General features: G+C 34.4%; 3 protein-coding genes across 3 annotated transcripts; all 3 read left to right on the top strand.

Moving 5' to 3' along the window:
- Positions 1–2,175: 2,175 nt before the first annotated feature.
- LOC18598096 (dynamin-related protein 3B-like) lies at positions 2,176–2,959 on the top strand. Its single transcript, XM_088806850.1, has 3 exons — positions 2,176–2,535; positions 2,627–2,655; positions 2,760–2,959. The coding sequence occupies exons 1-3, from the start codon at positions 2,421–2,423 to the stop codon at positions 2,871–2,873; spliced, it is 258 nt and encodes an 85-aa protein (XP_088662976.1). The 5' UTR covers positions 2,176–2,420; the 3' UTR covers positions 2,874–2,959.
- A 5,647-nt stretch (positions 2,960–8,606) lies between these two features.
- Positions 8,607–10,769, top strand: LOC18598095 (2-oxoglutarate (2OG) and Fe(II)-dependent oxygenase superfamily protein). Its single transcript, XM_018120792.2, has 5 exons — positions 8,607–8,798; positions 8,923–9,212; positions 9,314–9,561; positions 9,722–10,070; positions 10,217–10,769. The coding sequence occupies exons 2-5, from the start codon at positions 8,937–8,939 to the stop codon at positions 10,460–10,462; spliced, it is 1,119 nt and encodes a 372-aa protein (XP_017976281.2). The 5' UTR covers positions 8,607–8,798; positions 8,923–8,936; the 3' UTR covers positions 10,463–10,769.
- A 7,345-nt stretch (positions 10,770–18,114) lies between these two features.
- LOC148762367 (putative F-box protein At5g66830) lies at positions 18,115–19,080 on the top strand. The gene has a single exon (XM_088806350.1). It carries the CDS (start codon positions 18,115–18,117, stop codon positions 19,078–19,080), a length of 966 nt encoding a protein of 321 aa, XP_088662476.1.
- Positions 19,081–24,410: the final 5,330 nt, after the last annotated feature.

Below are 24,410 nucleotides of genomic sequence, written 5' to 3'. Positions count from 1 at the left end.
ATGTATAAGCCTTCTCAGTGAGAGACTTGGAGAATTCTTTCAACTTCAGGTCATCATCCAATCCAGCTACTCCAAGAGTCTCCACAAATTTCATGACATGTTCGCGTGCATCACCAGTCTTTCCATTAAATTGTTTGAACTTAGGGCTAGTATAGTCTTTAGGATATGGTTTTGCAGCTACACTAGCCGGGTAAGGCAACTTGAGATCAAACTCAGAAAAATTCAAACTCTTGTTCTTCTGATCTAACAACTTTTGGAGCTCTTCCAGTGTTACAAATCCTTGAGTAGGAATAGGTGGGATTACTGCAGTAGAAGTAGTAGTTGGAGTAACTGCAATAGTGGTGTTGGTAGGGTTAGGGTTTGCAGCAACTACTACATCAACTGCACCTTCTCCATTGCCTCCATTCTCCTCAATGTTTGTAACTAGATGAGTGACCCCAGCAGGTGCATTCTCATTAGGATGCACAGATTGAGCTTGAAAAGTGGTGACAGTAGAGGATGCAAATTGAGATATAGTGTCCATCATTCGCTTATTATTGTCCTCCAAAATTTGCATCCTCTCTTGGGAAGTTTGAATCATTCTCATCAGATCTTGAATGTAGGAAGGAACAGGCGCATCCTGGTTGCCAATGGAACTCTCCATCTTTTTCGAAAACAAGAAATTTCAGCAGTAAAAGTCTTACTTAATGCAATCACTCCTCCCCAGTGGAGTCTCCAAAATGTAAAGGGGGTTCTTGTGATAGGGAGAGGAAGTGTTGCAAACAAGTAAAAGGATGTGCCAGAGGAGGCAGAGAGGAAGATTGAAGCAGTTCCTGAAGTACTAAGTGTTGTGACAGGTGGAAGACAATAAGAAAAGAATTAAAGAGACTTAGAGAGTATAAGATAATTAGAGAGAGAATTTAGAGAGAGAAGCTCTCAAGTTGAGAATGTGTTAGGTTTTGAGAGAAAAAAAAAGAGTCCTTTCAAATGAATTGTGAGGCTCTATATATAGTGTTAAAAGTAACGGTTACATAAGAATAGGCTTTAATGCGCCTAATGAATGACATTATTATGAAGAATATTAATGTAAGTAACCGTTACTGTAATTGAATGTAGTAAGACTTGTTCTCAAGTAAAGGTAATAGAAAAGAGGTGTACAAGAATAGGTACGATAGAAGAAGCTGTATGAGAATAGGTACAAGAGAATAAGCTGTACATGAATAAGTATACGAGAACAAGATAAGAGGGTGAAACACTTGTACTTCAGGAAAGGGTTAAGAGGAAGACCTCTTAACTACCTCCATATCTCAGCCACCAAGCCAAACTCTCTGAAACATCCCAAGATGAAAGTAACCCCTGAACCCTGTCACTTATTCTGAGTTACTTTCACTGTCGTCCAAGTGAAACAGTTATTCTATTCAAGGTGGTTGTTCTACTTGTATTAGTTATTCTATATGGAGTAATACTTTACTTTTTCTAATTGTTCTGCTTTAAGTAATACTTGAAGTAGCGCTTCACTTGTTCTGCGTGAAGTAGCGCTTCACTTGTTCTGCGTGAAGTAGCGTTTCACTTGTTCTCTATATAATATTATGTTGTAACATAATTCTTTAGAGTAACGGTATTAACCAAAATCTAGTATCTACACCTGGAAAGCACTTCTATGATTTCTATGAGATTCGTAGGGAGATTCAGGTTCTTTATTGCTTGCTTTTTATGATTGAGAAGTTCAAATGTTAGGCATTTTGATTATTCAATTTGAAAAGGTTTTTATTATGGGGTTTTTATGAAGTTAGGCATTTTTGAATTTTCTTTTGCTGACTAGTTGCTTAAGGACTATTAAAATTGTGAGATAAATTTTGAAGCAAGAAACAGATTAATTGGATGATACGTGAAAGAATTAAGATGCACAATAAATTGTGATTAGGGAAATTGACAGCTTGCCAAAAGGAATAATTAGGCTTTAGGTGATAATGACGTTAAAATTCACTACATTGAAGTTTTTAGGGTTTAGGTAGATAGTTACTTAACTAGTAAAGAGAATCACTTAATTTAGATGTTCTTGGCTAAAGATCTCAAATATATTTCTTCTCTCTCCCCCAAGCTATTTGACAAACTCTAGCCTTTTATTGCTGCTTGCAAGTGTTTTTTTTTTTTTTAAAGTATTGCTTGCAAGTTATAATAGTTTTTATGAGATCAAGAAAGCATGTTTGTAATTTGTGGAGTTAAAAGAAATGAAAATGTCCTTGCATTAAGTAAATCTCAATTTACTGCAGGTTGAGACAGATAGGGAGGCTGGAGGAAACAAAGGTGTGTCAGATAAGTAGATTCGACTTAAGATTTTCTCACCAAATGTTCTTGATATCACTCTTGTGGATCTTCCTGGAATCACAAAGGTTCTTGTGGGTGACCAGCCCTTTGACATTGAAGCTCGAATTGGAACAATGATCATGTCTTACATTAAACAGCCAAGTTGTCTGATTCTAGCTGTAACTCCAGCAAATTCAGACTTAGCAAATTCTAATGCACTGCAAATTGCAGGAAATGTTGATCCTGATGGTAATTTTGACTATCAAAATGCCAATTTCTGTATTGAGTTGTTGTTTGATATTTATTTAATTGAATCATTTTGCTAATTTTATGCTAGCAGGTTATAGAACCATTGGCATAATCACAAAGGTGCAAATTTTAACTTGAAATTCTCTTTTCCAGATTATGATACGACTTATATGTAAGCTGTTCTAAATTTCTGATTAGTTTTGGCTTATTTGTATGTGAACCAGTTGGATATAATGGATCGAGGTACTGATGCTCGTAACCTGTTGCTTGGAAAAGTGATTCCCCTTCGACTTGGTTACATAGGTGTTGTGAATCGTAGTCAGGAGGTAACCATGTAACCTTACAGGAATAGCAATATTAATTCATCAGTTTGTATTTTGTTACTCTTTTTAAATAAATTATTTCTGAATATGTTGTTGTTGGATAAGGGCTGATCATGCATCAAATGCAAATAAAATGCAGCGAAATAAATTTAAACTAATTAAATTACGCCTCACCTTCCTAAGATCTATTTCATGCTAAATTGAGTACAGAATTAAATTAAAAATAGATGTATATGATCATATCACTTTACCTAAATAACAAAGGTTGATGAATCTTTTGTTAAACCATCAAATCAGCCTTCAAAAACTCAATCACCTCAGCCCGGTTGTTGCAAACCAAAGCTGTCCAAGGAATCCTTGTGCAGCCTCTAATGGTAATCCACACTAATGAATGAGAAAATCCTTCTTTAAGGATTGGGAATGCTATGCCTTGACAATGTGCTAGCAAAGATGAGTTTCATAAACTCATAATCCATACAAAATTGTGAGGCTGAACACACAAAAAAAAAAATGAAGTGAATGAAAAACTATTTTTCTTCACACAATGAACGGCAAGACAAAAGAATTTCTACTGTACCGTTCACTCTTTTTTTTTTCAACCGTTTCCACTCTATTTGTTTGGAGGTTATAGCAAGGTATTTATACCTTGGATTAATTTTAAACCCTAATTACAAAACTATTTTGTAATTGTCAATTAATCCAACAATTTGAATAAATAATTTAATTTAATCAATTAGGCCCAATAACTTAATTAAACAATTTAATTAATTAAGCCCAACAATTTAATTAAATAATTTTAATCAACTAGGCCCAATGACTTAATTAAACAAATTTAATCAATTAGGCTCAATAACTTAATTGTTTAATTTAATTAATTAGGCCCAATGACTAAATTAAATAATTTAATTAATTAGGCCTAATGATTTAATTAAACAATTTAGTTAATTAGGCACAACTTAATTAAACAATTTTAATCAAGTGCTTGAGAAGCTCATAACTTCTAATTTGATTAAGTCCAACTTAATCATTTCTCCCATTTTATTTTCAACATTTATTTTAGGTGTGTGACCCATTAGGCTTCTAACATATTGGCAATGAACTCAACATATAATTCTTAAGTTAAACTTAGAATTAAATAAATTTAAACTACTTTAAATCTATCATTAATCAAGTTAACTACCTAGAGTTCATAGACCAAGATTGAGATCTAGCAATCCATCATGGCCACCTAAATGTTGGAAGAGTCAAGATGATTTGACTCAACATTTCAGTGATTAGCCTTTCAGTGTAATTCATTTCCTCATCATATATCCTGGAGATGATAAGAGCAGTTAGCCTTTCAGTGCAATGTCTACTCTTATTGATTTCCGTATTCGTTCTTAAAGTTTGATCATCAACTTTATAAAGACTTATGAAACTCTTTTCATAATCTTTAAGTTGCCTCGGCCAAGGACTTCAATAAGTTGATATCAACCAAGAACAGTTAGGATATGTCCCCTGCATCACTTGGGGTGATGATTCCTATCTTGATAACTCATTTGCCTTCACATGCTTCATGCTATACCCAAAAGCATCCTGTTTAGGCACCCATAGGGATGAAATCAAAACATAGCACTCCACACATAAGACAACCTGGTATCTTAAGTCTATGGAGTATTTACACAATTGACACATGAGAAGTATTGCATAGACACTTGAGTGAAATACCAAATGCACTTCTCATGGCAGGTCATGTTCAGTGAACTTGCTCTCCTAGGCTGACACCTACATTATAGTTTCAAGTATCTCTATACTTCAACCTATGAGATCGGTTGCTTACTTTTCAAGTAAGAAATATAGATGTACCAATCTCTAAGTATCATTGATGTCCACTCTCAATGATACATTGACCAGGGACATTTTGAGATTACGCTTTGATGTATAAGGATCTCATAACTGCAACCTATTACAGTTTCCTTGCAAGACATATTAATCTCATGGACTTCATCCAATTAGACTTATAACTTGTTATAATTGATGTCTTATTGATGAAGAAAAATCTTTAATCATTCAACATGAATGATGTTGTTGCATGATTAGAATCAAGCCTTAACCAATCTCAATTGGCTGCAGGGCTCATCCCAACAGTTGTTGATGTGGATGATTTATCATTTTTAGAGTTGTTTTTCTTAACTATTATGCTGTAGTCATTACTTTGAGATGCTCTAATGGCATTTTGGTCTTCTGTCTTATTGTTTAATTGAATTAGAACATATATTAACTTTTTTCATGTCATTTTGCATGGTGAGATCTTCCAGTCCATGTACATGTCCTGTCATTTTTTTATTGTGTGTTGTATGTTATTGTCACTTCACTGTCAATTTGGGTGTTGTATCCAAACTTTAACCAATTTCAAACGGAATTCTTTCCAATTGAATTTTCCGTCGAAAATGGTTTTCCACCGGAATTTTCGTTGGAAACTCATTTCCAACGAAATTATTTCCATCGAAATTTTTTGTCAGAAAATTTTTTTTCAACAGAATTTTCAACAGAATTTCGTTCAAAATTTCTAACGGAATTTGAAAGAGATACCCGACCAAAATCAAAATTTTCCAACAGACTTTTTCGTTGGAAATTTCTAGCGGATTTTCAACAGAAAAGTATTACCGACGAGGCTTTTACTGACGAAATTTTCAACAAATTTTTCTATTAAAAATCCGTTGGAAAAAGGCTTTTTTTTTTGTAGTGTTTGTGAGTCATGTGGTTCCATGCATTTTCTCTTCTTTGCACCTTTCAAAATGAAAGTCTCTGGATTTAGGCACAAACGCCTATCTTGACCCTTGACTGCGTATATAGGAATAATTAGTTGTGATATTTACATCTCTCGATTCAGATCCATTCTATTCTTAGATTCTCCTTGAAAGTGAAAACTAATGGATTTCGATAATAATTGAAGATCAGAAGAACAAAACTATTCTCTTGTTTTCCCTTTATTTAAAGGACAAATACACACAAAAATGAGAATAATCTCCTAAAACAAGGGCATACGTATGGAGCAGTAAGATGGGAAGTACCCAAAAGCTTAGAATAATTGGGTTAGCAACTTACAATATTGATGACATAATTTATTTGGGTATACATCATACAATATTGAAGAGGGTGACGTGGACACCCAAGCCATGCAACGAATGGAGTATAAAAGGACAAAATGAAGATAACAATATAAACACGAGAGTCACACCACTGTTAAACTTTTGAACCAGCTTGGCACCACCCCAACCTTACACAGAGCCCCACCTTTGATGCCCCATAGGGCAGAATGGTAGCTTTTGGTTGGATACATTGACTTTAAGACAACCCCGATTCGCTCTCATGCTTTACAGGGAACAACACTTAAGGGGCATTTGGGGGCCTGTTTCTGCGACCCCGATCGAAGAGAGAAAGATGCAAAGAATTTTGTTAGGACCCATTTGAACAATCAAACCAAACTTTAATCATCAAAGTATATCCTATTTGCAATATTCACACCATTTGAAAAACCTTCAACTCAAAAATTTGGATTTTAGTCTTGGATTAAATGTTACATCCAAACACCTTTATAATTTTCAAACAAAATAAGCTCTTCAATATCTACCTGCAGGGTCTACCAATTTAATATTGGTCCGTTTTGTCAAACCCTAGATAAATAATATAATGAGCTAACATGCACGTTTGCAACATACATAATCGTACACAACAGCATTAACCTTATGCATGTACCCTTATATATATACGCTCCATTATTTTATATGTTTTTGGTCAACAGCTGTAGCAAGTATGGATAAACCTAAATTGTTACCATTTTAGCTTGTTTGAATCGAAGAAGTTTCCCTTTTTATTAATATATATTTTTATTTATTTTATGTGTAATTTTCTTTTTAAAATTGTTCAAAATCCATCTACTTCTTTACAGAATTTGACACATCAGTGACTTGGTGCGTGTATACATGGCTAAATCTACTAAAATATGGCATCTTGCAGTCTACATCTACATAATCAATAAACAAGTAGCGAATGCCTATACAATTAATATTAATACCTCTATGTGTAGAATATGCTCCTAGGTATGCGAGAGAAAGATTAATTTGATACCAATTATAGCAAACTTGCTGTTCTTGGGATCTCTAGCTTTCTAGTCACATGGCATCTTTTATATAATGAACCATTCCAGGTCATCAACACTTGAACATCAGTTTCACCAGAGAATCCATAAGCCTGCAGTCTAGGGCAGTAGTGACATCTTTTTAATTTGTTAATTTAATTAATACTTCATATAAAATCTCTCATATTATCCAAATTAAGGTGTCTTTCGAAGAAATTTAATTGTGAGCTGAACTCATCATGTCCATGACATACACAGCCTATCATCCGTCAACGAATTAAAAAGAATTCACAAATTAAAATAAATAAATTCACACCCGAAAGATTTTGTCAAGAGTATAATGACAAAGGGATGAGCATTCAATCAAATGTTATCATCGTTATCTTACCACCAAACTTGTAAACCATAAACCTAGCGGTTTAGAGAGTTGATTAATTGTTTTTCATAGTCTTTTTGTTGTTTTGACAAAATCTACGTGTAAATGGGAAGTTTATTGGTTGGTCGGTTGATCCTACGTATAGTCACGAGCATGAACTCTATTTGAAGTTTATGAGGTGTAATTTATTATGATCTATGCTAAACCTATAAAATAATTTAGTTTAAACCAATACCAAACAAGTTTTTTTTATTGAATGTCAATACAAAATGATATATAATTTTGATTTGAAAATTATTAAAATCAGTGCTACCAAAAAGAATAGCAACTTGTGAACCTATGTACGCGCTTGACAACCATTTGTTTTTGTAAGCTTATATATCGTCGTGTATTGTTTTGGATTTTTTTGGAAAAATGGTTCATCAATTGTTGTCTTGTGTTTTGCTTGTTTTTGGGACTTTTTTTGAAAAGTACTTGTTCTTCAGACTTGTATGCAAAAACTACGGCCAGCAGAGTACGTCGGCAACTGTGTTGTGTCGATCAAGATATTATGATGTTGTTTTCTTAGGGACCATTAAAAGGAAAAAGAAGAAGAAAAATTGTGGAAAAAAAAATGCAAATTAAATATATGTAGAATTCAAAAGAAGTGTGTTTGACGCAGAAAAGACCAGTTCTGGCTTCCAAACTTTTGGCATTAGACTCATTCCACTATGTATATAGCCCAGAAAATCAAGGTGTTAATTAAGAACTAATTACCAGAGACATATATTGATTTTTTATGGTTGACAGTCAAACTGGTGTAAAAGTCATTAAAATTGTGGGTATTGAGTAGAACATGTGTTTTTGACAAGATTAAAGGTAGTAGTAATGATTATTCACTGAAGAAAGTAAAAGAAAGAATATACAATGGAGAAAACCCAAAGTGGTCGATCAAATTCGGTGCGTAAATGAAAAGAATTAAATAAAGTTAAGAAATCATAGTGACCAAGATAGGAAAGGGACCCTACTGACGATGAGCTGCATGCAAGAAGTCAGAGCCATGAGACAGGATGAGAGGGCGAGAGAGAGAGGCAGCTTCATATATCACCAAAGGTAGGGCCTAGCTAATAGGAAATTAAGAAGAGAAAGTTAATGCAATTGTATTTAATGGTGAGGAAACGAAAGATGGAGTTCTCCTAGTCCCTACCTTCCTTATGATTTGACTGATTATTTGTCAACGGTTTTTGTTTACATAATGGAACCAGTCAGTTCCTGGGATTCATAAAGCCGAAACCAGTTTCCCCAAAACTTGCTCCTGTTTAAGTCCCTTGATTCTCTCCTCCTATAAATAGATTAGACACCAAAGCCCTTCTTCATATCCCTGACCACTTGCTTAATTTCATTCTCCTACTTGCAAATCTACTGTCCTCTCCTTTCTTTTCAGGTTTTTCACCAAAACGGTTAGGTGGGTTGTCAGCTCTTCTTATTGAAGACTATCTCTCTTCATTTCTTTCATAAAACATGCAGACATTAACATAAAAAACTTTATAGATAGTAATTGGTTTTTTTCTCGTAAATGTTTTCAACAGGAAGTTGTGTATTCATGTCTCCCCCTGCACTGGCAATGACAAACGATGATGCAAGGGAAACCGAATTCCAGAAAGGAGTGAAGCATCTTTTTGAAAATGGAGTTAGCAAACTTCCTAAAAAGTATGTACTGCCTGTATCTGATCGACCCAATGTAGATAAAGAGCAGCCAAATACGGCTAAGTCTAGTCTTAAACTGCCCATAATCGATTTTGCTGAATTGGAAGGCCCAAACCGCTCCCTAGTCCTCAACTCCCTCTCCTCTGCTTGTGAAGAATATGGATTTTTTCAGGTACCTAGCTAGGCCTCAAGATAAAATGAATTGTAAAGAAACAAAAAAAGAACTCAGAATTGTAATATAAACAGTTTCTTCTTTTCCATGCTTTAATGCAGGTGATAAACCATGGCATCCCCATTGAAGTTATAAGAAGCATGATCGATGTGAGCACCAGGTTCTTTGGGCTCCCATACGAGGAAAGAGCAAAATACATGACCTCCGACATGGCCTCACCTGTTCGATATGGAACGAGCTTAAACCAGAGCAAAGATGCTGTGTTCTGTTGGAGAGACTTCTTAAAGCTTGTCTGCCATCCATTGTCGGATGTTCTCCCTCATTGGCCTTCCTCTCCCATGGACTTCAGGTAAAGGAAAATAACCTCAGCTTTGTTTAACAATAAGGCCTGTTTCTAGCCACTTTATTTGCCTACACTATTTCTTTATACTATTAAAATATAAGGCATTTTAAGGACTTGTTAATAAATATGACAATAAACTAATTGTCCCATTTTTATATTTTAACAGGGAATTGGCCGCTACCTACGCAAAAGAAACCAAGTACTTGTTTCTAAGGATCACGGAGGCCATCCTAGAGAGCCTTGGCCTGTGGGGTGCCACAAAGGAAAAGACGCCAGAAGATGATGAAATTGTAAAGCAATTCCAGGATGGAAGCCAGCTAATGGTGGTTAACTGTTTCCCTCCCTGCCCTGAGCCTGACCTTACCTTAGGAATGCCGCCACACTCGGATTACGGATTCCTGACCCTTCTTCTCCAGGATGAAGTTAAAGGTCTACAAATTCAATACAAAGGAAAATGGATCACTGTTGAACCAAGGGCCAATTCATTTGTCGTAAACGTTGGTGATCACCTCGAGGTGAGTTGATTTTTAAGTTTAGGGTTGACAAATTGTGGAATTTTAATGCCATGTATCGTCCTCTAACTGATACCGCGTACAAAATTAACCAAGAGCCGAAACCGATTGCTGATCTCGACTTTTGCTTTTTTTTATTATTATATTAGATATTTAGCAACGGGAGATACAAAAGTGTGCTGCACAGAGTTTTTGTGAATCCAGCAAAGCCTCGCCTGTCGGTGGCTTCATTGCATAGTCTGCCTTTCAATTGCATGGTTGGACCGTCGCCTAAACTGATTGACGAAGCAAACCCAAGGCGCTATAAGGATACAGATTTTGCCACTTTTCTTGAATACATCTCATCTTGCGAGCCCAAGAAGAAGAATTTCTTGGAGTCCAGGAAATTGACTTGAAGATTGGGAAGGTGGAACCCATATACATATAGAAATGTTTTGTGTTGACTTTTGTATGACATCTATTATAGATGTAGACAGTATTTGTTGGAGTACTTGTAATTGTTTTTTATATTCCTTCTTTTTTCCCCTAGGTCAACTATAAAAAAAAAAAAAAAAAACCCAAAAATCTTAGCTTAGCCCTTCTCCTTCGTTATAAAGCTACGTTCCAGAGACAAAGACAAATAGGCAGTTGTGAAAAACGTAGTATTAATCATGATAAACTGTATTCGGGAAGCATAGATAATGAAAGCTTTAATTTGCTCAATTCTTCTGTTTTCTTTTTCCCCCTTTTCTTAGGATAAAATGAAAGCTTGATTCACCATAGATAGATAGATAGATATTAAAGTAAAGCATCAATATAAGCAAAGCAACCCTTTGGAGACATAAGCCAAGTAAGTAGCCTAATGGTAAGCACTCTTTCCCTTAAACGAGGATTGAATTCAAATCCACTTTAGTTAACTTAAAGGAGGGAGTGGATGATATTGTCGGTGAACAATTTATTTGGATACATTAATTATTATCAATGAAAATGATTCACTCCCCACATGTTGCCTTGTTTGTATATATTTCTTGTTAATCATATATTTTTTGGACATAATATTTAAAAAGTTTTTAAATTATTTCAAAAATGTAAAAAAGTTGTTATTTTTTATTATATTTAATTAAATTTTTATATTTTTATTTTAAATCAAATAAGTATTTATTATTAATTATTAATTAATTTTTATTAATCAAAATATCACTTGTTATTTTATATCATGATGTTAACTTAACATATCATAATAATACATGATGATGTGGTATGATGACATAATTTTATATTTTTCACTCATCACGTCAGTACCACATGAATATAAAAATGACAAATAATATTTTGACTAATGACAATTAGTCAATTGTCAATTATAAATGTCTTTTTGACTCAAAATAAAAGTATAGAAATTTGTTTAAACGTAATAAAAGAATAAAAGTTAACTTGAATTTTTTTAAATAGTTCAAAATTTTTTTAAAATAATATGTTTTTTTTTCTTATAATTTCCTTTAATTCAAATTAAATGTGTCAAATGCAAACCTTATACTTAATTTTGTTGATTAATTTTATACACATTAAAGAGTCCAAGAGGGGGATCCAAACATTATATCTTATTCTAGGATTGCAACCACTAAACCAAGTAAAACTTTTCTTTCTTTAAAATTAATAAAAAATATTGTTAATTTCGTTGATTACTTTTTTTATATGCATATTAAAAAAGTTCACCTTATATATATATATATATATATTAAAAAAAAGATAACAACGACTAAACTAAGCTTCATTATTAAATTTTGTGGATTACATGCATGTCTTTTCTCTAAACACTCTACATCTCAGGAAATCAAAGCCAAAACATTTTATATGTTAGTTGGCATTGGAGGAGAGAAAGTATAAACCCCATCTACCACATTTGGGTCGAAATCATCTGATGTACAAGAAATTAGGAGAAGACTAGACTAAGTAACTTCACTGTGTACATAGTCTAAAACTAAGACCGGGACCACTTTAATAAAGATGTTATCTCTGCACGTGGTGGAACTTATCGTACAAGAAATCTATAATGCCATTGGATTATGCAAAGTAAATACAATTGTTAATTCAATTAGCACGCATGAAAGTATAATTTATAGAGTATTTTAAATGGTTTCCAAATCTTTCCGCCGTAATAAATTGCATACCTTTTTATGTGAAGTAAGTTCCAAATACAGGCCCCCTTTAAACCATTGAAATGGTTATCATATCATATTAAATATTAAATAAATCTTTTGTTTTGCCACACAACACACATGAAAAATTATGTGCCAAAGACTCAAAGATTCACAGCGTCAGCGTAAAATTATAGAAAAATATTGAGAGGAATGGATTCAAGCCGCCGGCTGGTCCAATTATGCATGGGAAGGGTGAAACTGGTGACGGCTTGTAAAGACGGAGTTAATAATTTTTGTTGGAAATCAAAATTGAAGAAAAATAAAAATTTAAAATTAATATGTTAAATTTAATTAATAAATTTATAATAAATAATAATTTTATATAAATATATAAATAAAAAAATTTAGAATAGTTTTTTAAGAAAATTATTTTCGATAATATTTCTTAAATTCAAATTCATCAATTATTGACTTTATACTGAAAAAATTAGTAATATCATTCTCAATATAAATAACTAAATTATTTACAAAAAACTCATCATTCATTTAATTTCAAAATATTATTTTTACAATTTTTATTATTGAAAAGGTTATTTCTATAGTTACTATATAATTTTTACAATAATAGTGAGTAGTTTTTGTCTTGCTTTGTTTAAACTTACAAACTTATAATTTTTTTTTGAAGAATGAAGTGTGTTTCAGTAGTGAGTTATAATAAAATTATAGTAAAAATAAAACGACAATAGAGAAGAGAAACAGAAAAAGAAAGAAATGTGAAAAAATTTAAAAATTAAGGTAAAATTGAGTAAGAGTTGTTAAATTATTTTATGATTTTTTAGTTATATTAATTATTAAATAAAACCTTATTTTATAAAAATCATTAAAAAATATAATAAATAAATAATTTAAAAAATTTTGAAGTTACGATCCAGAAGTACATTACTCTCCGTCTCTGATAAAAAAATATAATAAATAAAAAATTTTAAAATTTAAGGAGGCCGTCACGACCCTCTGTCCCTATGGGCTCGGGGGTACATGGTTTGTTACTGTAGGCCCACGTGTTTTGTTGTCTTTGGACCACGTGAAAGAGAAATGACTTAGCTTTTGGGTTTACCGACATGCTAGTTATGGCTGCCGTTGACTTGGACATTTCCAGCTAGAGATTCAGTCTCAAGTCTTTTACCATGGCCTTTTCCACACCTATTTATTAATACGTGCTTTCCACGTTGATATTTATTTTTAAATAATAATTTCATATAAGTACAAGTGTTTTTCAAATAGGAATAGTTAAAATTTTATAATAATAATACATGAATCCAGTGAATATTGATAATAAAAATCATTCCGTGCAATTAGAATTTTTATTTAATCAAATTAAGCTTGCAAATTGCTGGAAAATGAATGTAAGAAGTTGCATAAAGATTTTTTTTTTTATGCATAAGTTGAATCCAATTTAAAATGGGAAAAGATGGAATATCGATCTTTGCCATAACATTACAATCAATACACATGTGACAATATAAAAAAAAAATTGATTAAATAGAATGTATCTTGTAATGCCAGTCATATACAGCAGCCGAAGAACAAGAGGGATTATGGCTGTTGTAATATGTCAAAGTACCTCCTGTTCCTTATTGTGTCTACCTAGGCTAGACCATCTGCAAGTGAGTTGGCCTCCCTTAATTAGGGTGTGTTGGAATTTTAGATTGGAACATCTCCTTTTTGCTGCTTCAAGCTGGTTGGAGAAGAGGCACAACCTCCATGGTACACTCTGTTGGTTTTCAACCCAAGCAATGGCATTCTTTGAATCACTTTTCTACAATGAGCGCATGGGAGTTTGCACATTCGGAGGATAGGAAGAAAACGAGACCCTCTTTTTATGGCAAAGAATTTTTGCATAGTTTAATTCTTCAATCCCAATGTGAATGGCAAGAACTCCTAGAATGCGACCAGTATGATCGTGTAAGGCTCCTCCAACCGTAGCTGGAACCTGGTTTTCCAAGAGCCGAACCATCCAAGTTGAGCTTGAGAGAGCCATACGGGGGACCGGGGACATAACCAGTTTTCACCTACTCTTTGGATCATGCAATGTGGATGCACGAGTTGTCCCTTTGGAAGTCTGCAATAGACAAGTAACTGATATGAAGTCCATTTCCCTTTGCACCATATGGCCAGGCGGGTTTTGATATAGCGTCTAGTAGTTCCAACTGATCAAAGAGTACTTTATTATTGAAAACCATGCTATTATATATGTTGGAGCCACAAGGACAAGATAATCATTTAAAACAGCAATCGTCATTTTCTAGCTGAGCTAGTATTCGGTACAGCGTTTTGCTAAACATTAAAGAAGGACTAAGTGTCTTTGGGGCTGACCCATTGAACTCCCCAGTGGCTACATGAGTGCAGCGCATCCAAATTTTCCATGAGAGGCGGTTGGAGCAAAAGGTGATAAATCATTTTTGGACTTTCCTTGCAAATGGTACATAGACAGGCTTGCACGTTCAAAAGACCTCACTTGGCAAGCTCGGTTTTAACTGTTATTTTACCTTTGGCTGCTTTTAGTCAGAAAAATTATATTCAATTTTTGGTAGAGCTATAAGTTAGACCATATAAGTTTCCAAACATAGTTTGGTGTTTGAGTGAACTCAAGGAAACTAAAACCTAAAATTGCAAGTCTACCGTTGCTGCCTGGCAGCCAATCTTTGCTTGGAAACCCCATTTCCTTCTTCCTGGTTGCCTCCCCTTCCCTTTCACTGATTGTTTTCTCTAAAAATCCTCTCAAAACCAAAAAGAAACTGGTAGCCTAATTAAAACCCTATTCCCCCTTCCTATTATTCTCACCTTTTCCTTTATGCTTTTTTTTTTTTGGATTTTATCTTTTGTGTATTTTTGTGATTGCTATTGTATTTATATTTTTGGGGCTTGAATAGTTTTTTTTTTTTTTACTTTGCTTGTGTGGGTTTTGATTGAGTTGAGATTTAGTGATTGATCGTGGTTTGGGATTTTTCGGCTACTGTTTTAGTCTTGATGGATTTTTTTGGTGATGATGAAGATATGCGATAATCTAGTATTGGTATGACTTTTTGAGCAATGGGTTCTTGGTTTTGGGATTTAGGGTCGCAAGGATGTGGGAAATGATGGTTTCTAAGGAGCCAATTGGGGGAGGCTTCATCTAGTCAAGGTTTTTTTTTTTGCTAATTTGGACATAAGTTCATCTATTTTGAATATAATGATTCTTTTAACTGTTTTGACAGCATAATTTATAAATGACATTACTCGTTATGTCGAGACTCTTATTATGTACTTAACTTTACATTTTATTTAATTTAATATTTTTGAGATTTTAGATAAGTTGTAATAATTTATACATACGAATATGGCTTAAGCAAATTGTCAATATGACTTTAATTGAAGATTTTTACATGAATAGTATAAAGAAAAATTTTGTATTACTTTGGGCCATTGCTTCAGGATGATATGATAGTGTTATGTTTGGGTTATGAGACTTGATACATTAGTCATTGATAATATTTTTAAGGGACATTTTAAAAAATAATCCTTAAAGATAAGATATTTTCAAAAATAACCCTCTTTATAATTTTAATTATTTTTAATCAAGTTGAATAAAATTACTTTTAATAAAATTACACGCTACGGTTAGATTGTTACACACCATATACAAAAATATGTGACAAGCCATAGTTAGGTTATTACACGCCATGATTAGGTTGTTATATGCCATATACAAAAATATGTGACAAGTCATGGTTAGGTTGTTACACGCCATGTACAAAAACATGTGACAAGCCATGATTAGGTTGTTATATGTTATGTTGAAAAAAAATACTGTTGTTACACGCCATCGTTAAGTTGTTAGACGCCATGTTAAAAAAAATACTGTTGTTACACACTATGTTTAAAAACATGTTACACGCCATGACTATAAAAAGTTGTTACACGCCATGTTAAAAAAAAATATTATTGTTACACGTCATGTTGAAAAATTATTGTTATTACATGGCATATTCAAAAAATTTTATTACACTTTAATGCCTAAAATGTTGTTATTACTTACGAACCAAAACTTCAAATCTTCTCAACTCTTTTCATTTTTTTTTGTTTTTTTGATAATATGGCATCGATTAAAGTGTTTCTAACATGTTTTCACAAATCAAAATACAAATTTTTTAATCTAAAATACCTACTTTGATTAAAAATAAAAAAAAATTCCTTTGAAAATCTAAATTTATAAATTTCAAAATTTTGAGTTTAGTAGTGTTTAGGTCCCAAATTGATTCAATTAAAAGCTATTTCATACATATGTGATTATTTCTACCATTTTAGTTTTATCCAAAATACCTAAAAATAGAATTTTTCCAAGTAGCCACTCATCAAAGCACGTCAAAACTATTGCTTAGTATCTTGAAAGTGCAAGAAAAAGAAATCTAAAAACATGAGAGAGAGAAATTGAAAGTATAGCAGACGAATACCGAAGAGAAAAATCGATAAAACTTGAGAGAGTGAGATGGTGAGAGAGAGAAATCCGAAGCACAAATGGAGAAAAATTATGATGAATGGTTTAATTTATTTGAAATAGTTTAAAGGGTATTTTTATCAAGTCATGCCTAAATATGACTAAAAACAGTTAAATTTATTTTGATGGTTATTTTTAAAATACCTTTATCAATAAAGATTATTCCTCACAATTTCTTCTATTTTCAATGAGATATAACAAGCCAAAGGTAAGGTCAATGGCAGAGTCAAGATTTTGTGTTTAAGGGGGACGAAGACAATGTTTATAAACATTTATACTAAAAGTTCAATGTTCGACAAAAATATAAAGTAGCTCAGATAGAAAAAATTCATGTAAAAATCACATAAATAACTCCAACTATGTGTTAAGTACAAAATAAAGAATTAAGAGAAAGAGATTCAAACTCTACTCTTTAAGTAGATAGATTATATACTAATTAATAAGTCAAATGTTTAGATGTTAAATATTAGTATATATATGTTTAATAAATATACAAAGAGAGATATGGTTGCTACTGTCGAAGAGTCTAGTTAAATAAAAAAGTGGATCATATGAGATAAATCTTGGTCAATGTCTATCCAAATTAAGTCAAGATTAAAATTTCATAGTGAAAATTACTAAATTCTTGAATTAGTAAAGCAGATATATTATGTAACAAACACCCGTAATTAGTATTATAATACGAACAAGTCCTTTGTGGTATTAGGAATTATATTACACTAATAATTGTACTACTTATGGTAAGAGATAAAATAATTAATTTATGTCCAAGGAATAATTAATCCACGTCCAGCACTCCCAAGTCCTCTTCGAATTAGGACTTACTTTGAGGCTATAAATTCAAGCACTCAACAATTCAGGGTTTTGTGTTTCCTTCAACTTCATCAACAGGTTCGTTCGGTTAACGTTATCTTTTGCATACTTTTTTTGGATTTTTATTCTTGGAAAATTACTGGTATTCTCTATTTGCTGTGTATAAGATGAGTTTAATAATCATAGATGTTGTTTCATTCTGCGTGAGTTAGAAAGAAGACATCGTCATTCACTGTCCTCTAAATCTCTAATCACAATCGGTGATTAAACACATGGTTGAATGAGTGTTTATTTTTTGTTTTTGTGACTAGTTGAGAAAGCGAATTACCAACTAAAGGAACTCTCATCTGCCTAATACACAGTCTTCAAAGATATACATACGATTGAAGTTTCTAGATTATATTATATATGCTTCATCATCTCTTGAGTCTTCACAATTATAGCCAATAAGAACCTGTTCCCATGGCAAGGATTCTTTAGGTTTTTAGATTCACTCACTAATCACTATGCATGGATTTCGTCCAATCATTATATACATATATACCTTAAAGTTGGCTTTTTCATCCACACGCAGGTAGAGATGGCTTCTATGGAATTGAAGGACATGGAACCTGTTGAGAATAAAGATTTTCCTTCTGACCTCATATCTCAACGGCACCCTTTGCTTGTTATATCTCATGGAAAACAACACCAAAAGAAAACATTTTTCAGTATATCAAGTGATCGGCATTACCCTGGAATCATACCCGAGGTTGAAAACAAATTAATATGCACCTCTTCTTTTGGATGGTTGGTTTTGAGGGAGGACTCCCATGAGTGTTGCGTTCTAAATCTTGAATCCAGGGAAAAAATTCAGCTTCCTGCTCTGGACATGAATAGCTCCTTTTGCATTCTCACAGCATCACCTAGTGATTGCAATTGTTACATTGTCTTCATCCATGGAAAAGATAATAAAATTATCTTTAAATTTTGTCGTCCGGGTGATCAAGAATTTTCTTCACAGACCTTTGAAGACTTTCCTTGTAGTTTGTCAAGTGTCGCATTCTTTGGAGGAAAGATTATTTGCTCATTATATCCAGAATCTTTTTTGCTCACAGCTGAGATTGTAGGATCAACTCTTCAATTTTCAGACTTGATCACGAAAGAAGTTCCGCCATTCGTTTCAGCTCCTAAATTGTTGTCTCAAAGTCATCTGGTAGAATTTTCAGGAGAGATGCTGCTTGTTTACAGGTTTCGTTTTATCAGTGGATCATGTTGGGACATGGGTTTTACAGTTTTCAAACTTGACTTCTCTAAAAGGGCGTTGGAGGAGGTGATCAGCATAGGAGAAAATGCCATTTTTCTTGATGAAGATCATGGCATATGTTGTCCAGCCACTGATCAATCTGAAATAAGGTCAAACGCAATATACTACACTGAACGTGGACAAATACACCTTTATGTCTTCGACTTGGAAGACAGAAGTATCACAACGTATTTGCCTCGTCGCGTTGCAAGGAAACCCTACCCTCTCTTTAACTGGGTTATCTTGCCTGGAAAAGATTAGTTGTATGATTTTAAAGTCTTGTTTATTTTCCTCTTGGGCATCCAGGCTTTGTTATTACTTGATGCTCGTGTGCATCTGTTGACAGTGATTGTATGATTTCATCAAGTGGAAAGATATCTTTTTGATCTTCCTTATATTTACTTTCTCTTTCTATTTTGTGCCTTACTTAGATATGATATGCTCTGCTTTTATGCTATGTTCTGTTTCGGTTTTTAACGACCTCTATTTAGAGAACAAACTATATGCTTTCTGAAATATTGCTCTCATTTTGTCGTGACGTGCGGGTCCGGGAACCCGTCCGCCAGACGCGGGGCGAAAATTAAAATCGCAAGGTGTGGGAGTCGCCACCAATCTTTTTTATCTAGGTGTGATTGGTCATCTATTAACCCGGTTCTTAATCGACGAAGTCCTAAATTAATTTTAGGTCCGTCGAAAGAACGAGAACTGGTCCACGTTTTAGAGATGGGTTCGGGAGTGCGGTTACGCACGGAGAAGGGTTAGCACCTCCGTGACGCCCGTTCTACGAACGGTACCATTTAATCTTAAGTTATCTTAATATAGCCTTTTCTTAGTTTAATCCCTATTTCATTAATTAAATTTTTTATTGAATTGTCAGACTGAGTTTTTCACTTGGTCTTACGTATGCATATGATGCAAGCGTAGAATGATGTCGTGACTTGTTTATTTTAAATGATGGAGTCGGTAATCTTTTGTTGGAAAATTATTCGAAGACTATCCCAACGCTTTGGTGAAGTCTCGAAATTCTCCTCACCTAGAGATATCCTCGGAAGAACTCGTCTCTACGAGCTCCTCGGGGAAATCCCATCATCGGGATTCCCGCGCCATATGCAAAATAAGAGTGGCGTGCAATGACATAATAAAATGATGGTATCTACATGCACGCGTTTATTGTTTTTAGATGTTTAATAAAATTAGATTATTAATATTTATTTAAATTAATTCGAATGTAACAAAATTTTCTTATATTATTTTTAATAATAACTATTTGACTAAATGGGTTTTGAAGTCTAGAGTTCAGATTTATCCCGACGCTTCGGTGAAAATCCGTCTCTAACTTTGCACCCGAAAATATCCACCGAAAAAAGGTAACTCTTTACCCCTTTTTGGTGGTAATATTCAAATATTTGTTCCAATTATATCGTTTATTATTATTATTTATTTATTTTTTTATTTTATTATTATCATTGTTTTTTTTTTTTATATATTTTTTTATCTACAAAATATAATATAATATATATATTTGCATCATAAATTATTATTATTATTTATTTTATTTTTTTGCAAGCCTCCAAATATATTTATAATATTAACATTTTTTATTATTTGTCATTATTATTATTTACATATATATTTTAATTTTTTAATTTTTTGAATTTTCTATTTTTTTTCATTATTTTTATTATTTTTATTTTTTCCTTTTTACATTTTTATATTTTATATTTTTTATTATTTACATATATTTGTTAAAGCTAAACAATTAAAATAAACTAAACTAAATGAGCCCAAATCCACAAAGGATGGGTAAGGCCTCACCTTGCTTGGGCCGGAAGGATGGCCCAAGTTGTCTGGGCCGCGTGGAGGTCTGCCTGGCCCGCTTCCTTGGTCCGCTTGGCCCTCTCCTAAACGCACCGTTTTGGGGCTCTGGGGACTCCCTCAAACGACGTCGTTTTGGGGTCGACCCTTTGAATTCTTCCCTCTGCCGAAACGACGCCGTTTTAGACCTTGGACTCGCGTATATAAGCCCCGCTTTCGTCCTTTCCTCTCATTTTCAGCCTTTCAATTTCTCTCTCTAGCGTTTCCTCTCCCTTCTCTCTAAAACTCTCCTTTCTTCTCTCTTCGCCGGCGAATCGCTTTGCCTTCCGTTGGCCGAACCCTTCCCTTCTCGTCGGCCTCTCTCTCTCCTCTCAGATCTCACCCTTCCGTCGATCTCTCTCTCTCTTCGCTCAGATCTCACCCTTCCGACGGCCTCTCTCTCTTTCTCTCAGATCTCCCCTTTTCTCTTTGTTTTTCTTTTGTGTTCTTTTCTCTCTCTTTTCTGTGGCTAATTGCTCTTGATGATTTTTTGGTTTTTTCGTGTTGTGGCTAACCGTTGTTTTTTGCTTTTTGCAGGGTTTTAAAGAGCCGGGTTGTCCAAATTTTTGGACAACCCGGTGAGGGGGGGGTTCTGGCACCCCTGGGGTTGGTGGCCAGAACCCCCCATCCAGCGTAGTGGGTGGGGGATGGGACGGCGACGGGATGGCTGGGCGTACGCCCAACCATCCCGATTTTTTTTGATTTTTTTTGATTTTTTATTATTTTTTGTATTTTATTTTATTTATTTTTATTTTTATTTTATGATTTATGTGTCTACAGTTGCCCCTCTTTGCACATTCTTGAGAATCAAGGATAGTGCAAAGACGTAGACACCACATTTGGCTTATCTCGAAGCCAGTTGGTTTAATCAAATCGATCTAGAATCGACTTATCTCAAAATAAGTTCGATTTTAACAAAAACGAAATTTCTAGACTTGATTTGGGCTTGACCCATGTTAAGACAAATTCAATTAAAATTCTTAGACTTAATCTTGGCTCGACCTATCTCACAACAGGTTCGATTTGAACAAAATTAAAATTCCTAGACTTAATCTAGGCTTGTCCTATCTCACAACAGGTTTGATTTAAACAATTGAAGTTCCTGGACTCAATCTAGGCTCGACCTATCTCACAACAGGTTCGATTTAAAGAAAATTAAAATTCCTAGACTTAATCTAGGCTTGACCTATCTCACAACAGGTTCGATTTAAAAATTGAAATTCCTAGCCTTAATCTAGGCTCGACCTATCTCACAATAGGTTCGATTTGAAATTCCTAGACTTAATCTAGGCTCGACCTATCTCACAACAGGTTCGATTTAAACAAAATTAAAATTCCTAGACTTAATCTAGGCTCGAACTATCTCACAACAAGTTCAATCTAAAAATTGAAATTCCTAGACTTAATCTAGGCTCGACCTATCTCTCAACAGGTTCGATTTAAAGAAAATTAAAATTCCTAGACTTAATCTAGGCTCGACCTATCTCACAACAGGTTCGATTTAAAAATTGAAATTCCTTTAATGCTAACTTAATTGGAATAACATGAAGTGAAAAGACTCAAATCCTTCCATTGAAGTTTTACAATCTCAAACCTAGGTCGAGTGACTTTCTACCTTCGACGCTCGGGACATGAATTAATTTTGATTCTTGTCGAGTGCGTGGCTAGGCATGTATGCATGATTGACATGATTGAATGCTTTTCATGTTTACGATTCATTAAGGTTCCAAGACCTTCCTCTTGCTTCATCCGATTTTTCACTGCAACTTTCGATCTTCTTTGCCTGTTTTCTTTCCTCTTGTAGAATTCAGGTAACTCCAAATTTTCCCTTAATTACCCTCTCTCTTGACATCTGGCTTTGCCTTTGGTTCAGGGCTCTGTCACTCCTCTTTTTTTTTTTTTTTTTTTTTTTTTCATCATTAAGTCTTTTACTGAACAATGAGTGTAACTTCTTGCTTAATTAGTTTATTTCTTTTACCAATCATCATTCCTTTCCATGGCAATCATTATGTGAATTATGGGATGGTAAATAACGAAAGAGTTGAAATAAAGAGGCAAAGAAAAACTTCATATATGAGGAATCAAATAGTTCAAGGTAAACAGAATTTACAGGGCAGACATTAGATCTTTTAAATAATGAACACCCAGACCACCAAGAGAAAACAATCTGATATTCGACTTCAAGAATTGTCCTTGATTGATGCTTTGAGCAAATCTGTAGGTTGCAGATTCCTTAACTTCCCCTACTTTGTGAAATTGTGGAGCTCCGTCCATGGTGTATTTCTACCTCAATCTTTAGGCTGACATCCCCAAATTCCATTCTATCTTCCTGTTTTTTTTGGCTTCAAGCCGCCCTTTTTTGGGTTTTCGGCATGAGCCTCCTCCCTTAGGTACGAGCTGCCCTTTTCGGGTTTTCAGCACGAACCCCCTCCTTTAGGTACGAGCCGCCCTTTTCGGGTTTTCAGCACGAACCCCGCTCTGTTTTTTTTTTTTTTTTTTTTGTTCTTTTTTTTTTTTTTTTTTTTTTAGGCATAGTACTTCTTCATCGCATCCGCATTTATTGGATTAGGCAAATCTCCCCCATCCATGTTAGCCAAAATCAAAGCTCCTCCTGAAAAAGCTTTCTTTACCACGTATGGCCCTTCCCAATTCGGCATCCATTTTCCCCGAAAATCAGTTTGATTAGGGAGTATTCTCTTGAGAACCAACTCTCCTTCTCGAAACTGCCTGGGATGAACTTTTTTCTCGTATGCTCGCATCATCCTTCGTTGGTACATCTGACCATGACAAAGAGCCGTCAGCCTTTTCTCCTCAATCAGATTCAACTGTTCGTAGCGGGAGCGGGCCCACTCAGCATCTTCCAATTTCGTTTCCATCAACACCCTCAATGATGGGATTTCTACTTCAACAGGTAGGACTGCTTCGGCACCGTATACTAATGAGTACGGAGTTGCCCCGGTGGAGGTACGCACAGAAGTTCGATATGCATGTAGGGCAAACGGAAGTTTCTCATGCCAGTCTTTATAAACTTCAGTCATCTTTTCGACAATCTTCTTGATGTTTTTGTTGGCTGCCTCTACCGCTCCGTTCATCTTCGGACGGTAAGTTGTCGAGTTATGATGCTTGATCTTGAATTTAGCGCAAACATCCTTCACCATCGCACCATTCAAATTGCTTGCGTTATCCGTAATGATCCTTTCTGGAAGTCCATACCGACATATGATCTCCTTTTGGATGAACCTACACACCACCTTTTGTGTCACATTGGCATAGGAAGCTGCTTCTACCCATTTCGTGAAATAATCGATGGCCACCAATATGAATCGATGTCCATTAGAGGCTTTTGGCGTAATAAGTCCAATCACATCCATTCCCCACATTGAAAATGGCCAAGGTGCTCTGAAAACATGCAATGGGGCTGGTGGAGCATGGATCCTATCAGCGTATACTTGACACTTGTGGCATTTTCGAGCAAAGTTTATGCAGTCTGATTCCAATGTCAACCAATAATAACCAGCTCTCATAATTTGTCTAGCCAACATATGCCCATTAGCATGAGCTCCACAAGTTCCTTCATGGACTTCTTTCATTATTTTATTGGCTTCCGCAACATCCACACATCTCAAGAGTACTTGGTCTCGACTCCTTTTGTAGAGCACTTCTCCGCTAAGGAAGAAACCCATTGCTAACCTTCTAAGAGTTCGCTTGTCATTATCCGTGACATTCTCAGGGTATGT

Source organism: Theobroma cacao, chromosome 5, assembly GCF_053813885.1.
Source record: "Theobroma cacao isolate CCN51 chromosome 5, ASM5381388v1, whole genome shotgun sequence".
In the NCBI taxonomy this organism is placed as follows: Eukaryota; Viridiplantae; Streptophyta; class Magnoliopsida; order Malvales; family Malvaceae; genus Theobroma; species Theobroma cacao.
The sequence above is the reverse complement of the archived record's forward strand: the minus strand, read 5'-3'. Positions and strand labels throughout refer to the sequence as shown.

Excerpts from the sequence above, each read along its gene's own strand:
- LOC18598096 (XM_088806850.1), top strand. The coding sequence starts at position 2,421 with ATGATCATGTCTTACATTAAACAGCCAAGTTGTCTGATTCTAGCTGTA. Across the intron at positions 2,536-2,626 it reads AGGAAATGTTGATCCTGATG|GTTATAGAACCATTGGCATA; the intron begins GTAATTTTGACT and ends TTATGCTAGCAG. Across the intron at positions 2,656-2,759 it reads CCATTGGCATAATCACAAAG|TTGGATATAATGGATCGAGG; the intron begins GTGCAAATTTTA and ends TATGTGAACCAG.
- LOC18598095 (XM_018120792.2), top strand. The coding sequence starts at position 8,937 with ATGTCTCCCCCTGCACTGGCAATGACAAACGATGATGCAAGGGAAACC. Across the intron at positions 9,213-9,313 it reads AAGAATATGGATTTTTTCAG|GTGATAAACCATGGCATCCC; the intron begins GTACCTAGCTAG and ends GCTTTAATGCAG. Across the intron at positions 9,562-9,721 it reads TCCTCTCCCATGGACTTCAG|GGAATTGGCCGCTACCTACG; the intron begins GTAAAGGAAAAT and ends ATATTTTAACAG.
- LOC148762367 (XM_088806350.1), top strand. The coding sequence starts at position 18,115 with ATGGCTTCTATGGAATTGAAGGACATGGAACCTGTTGAGAATAAAGAT.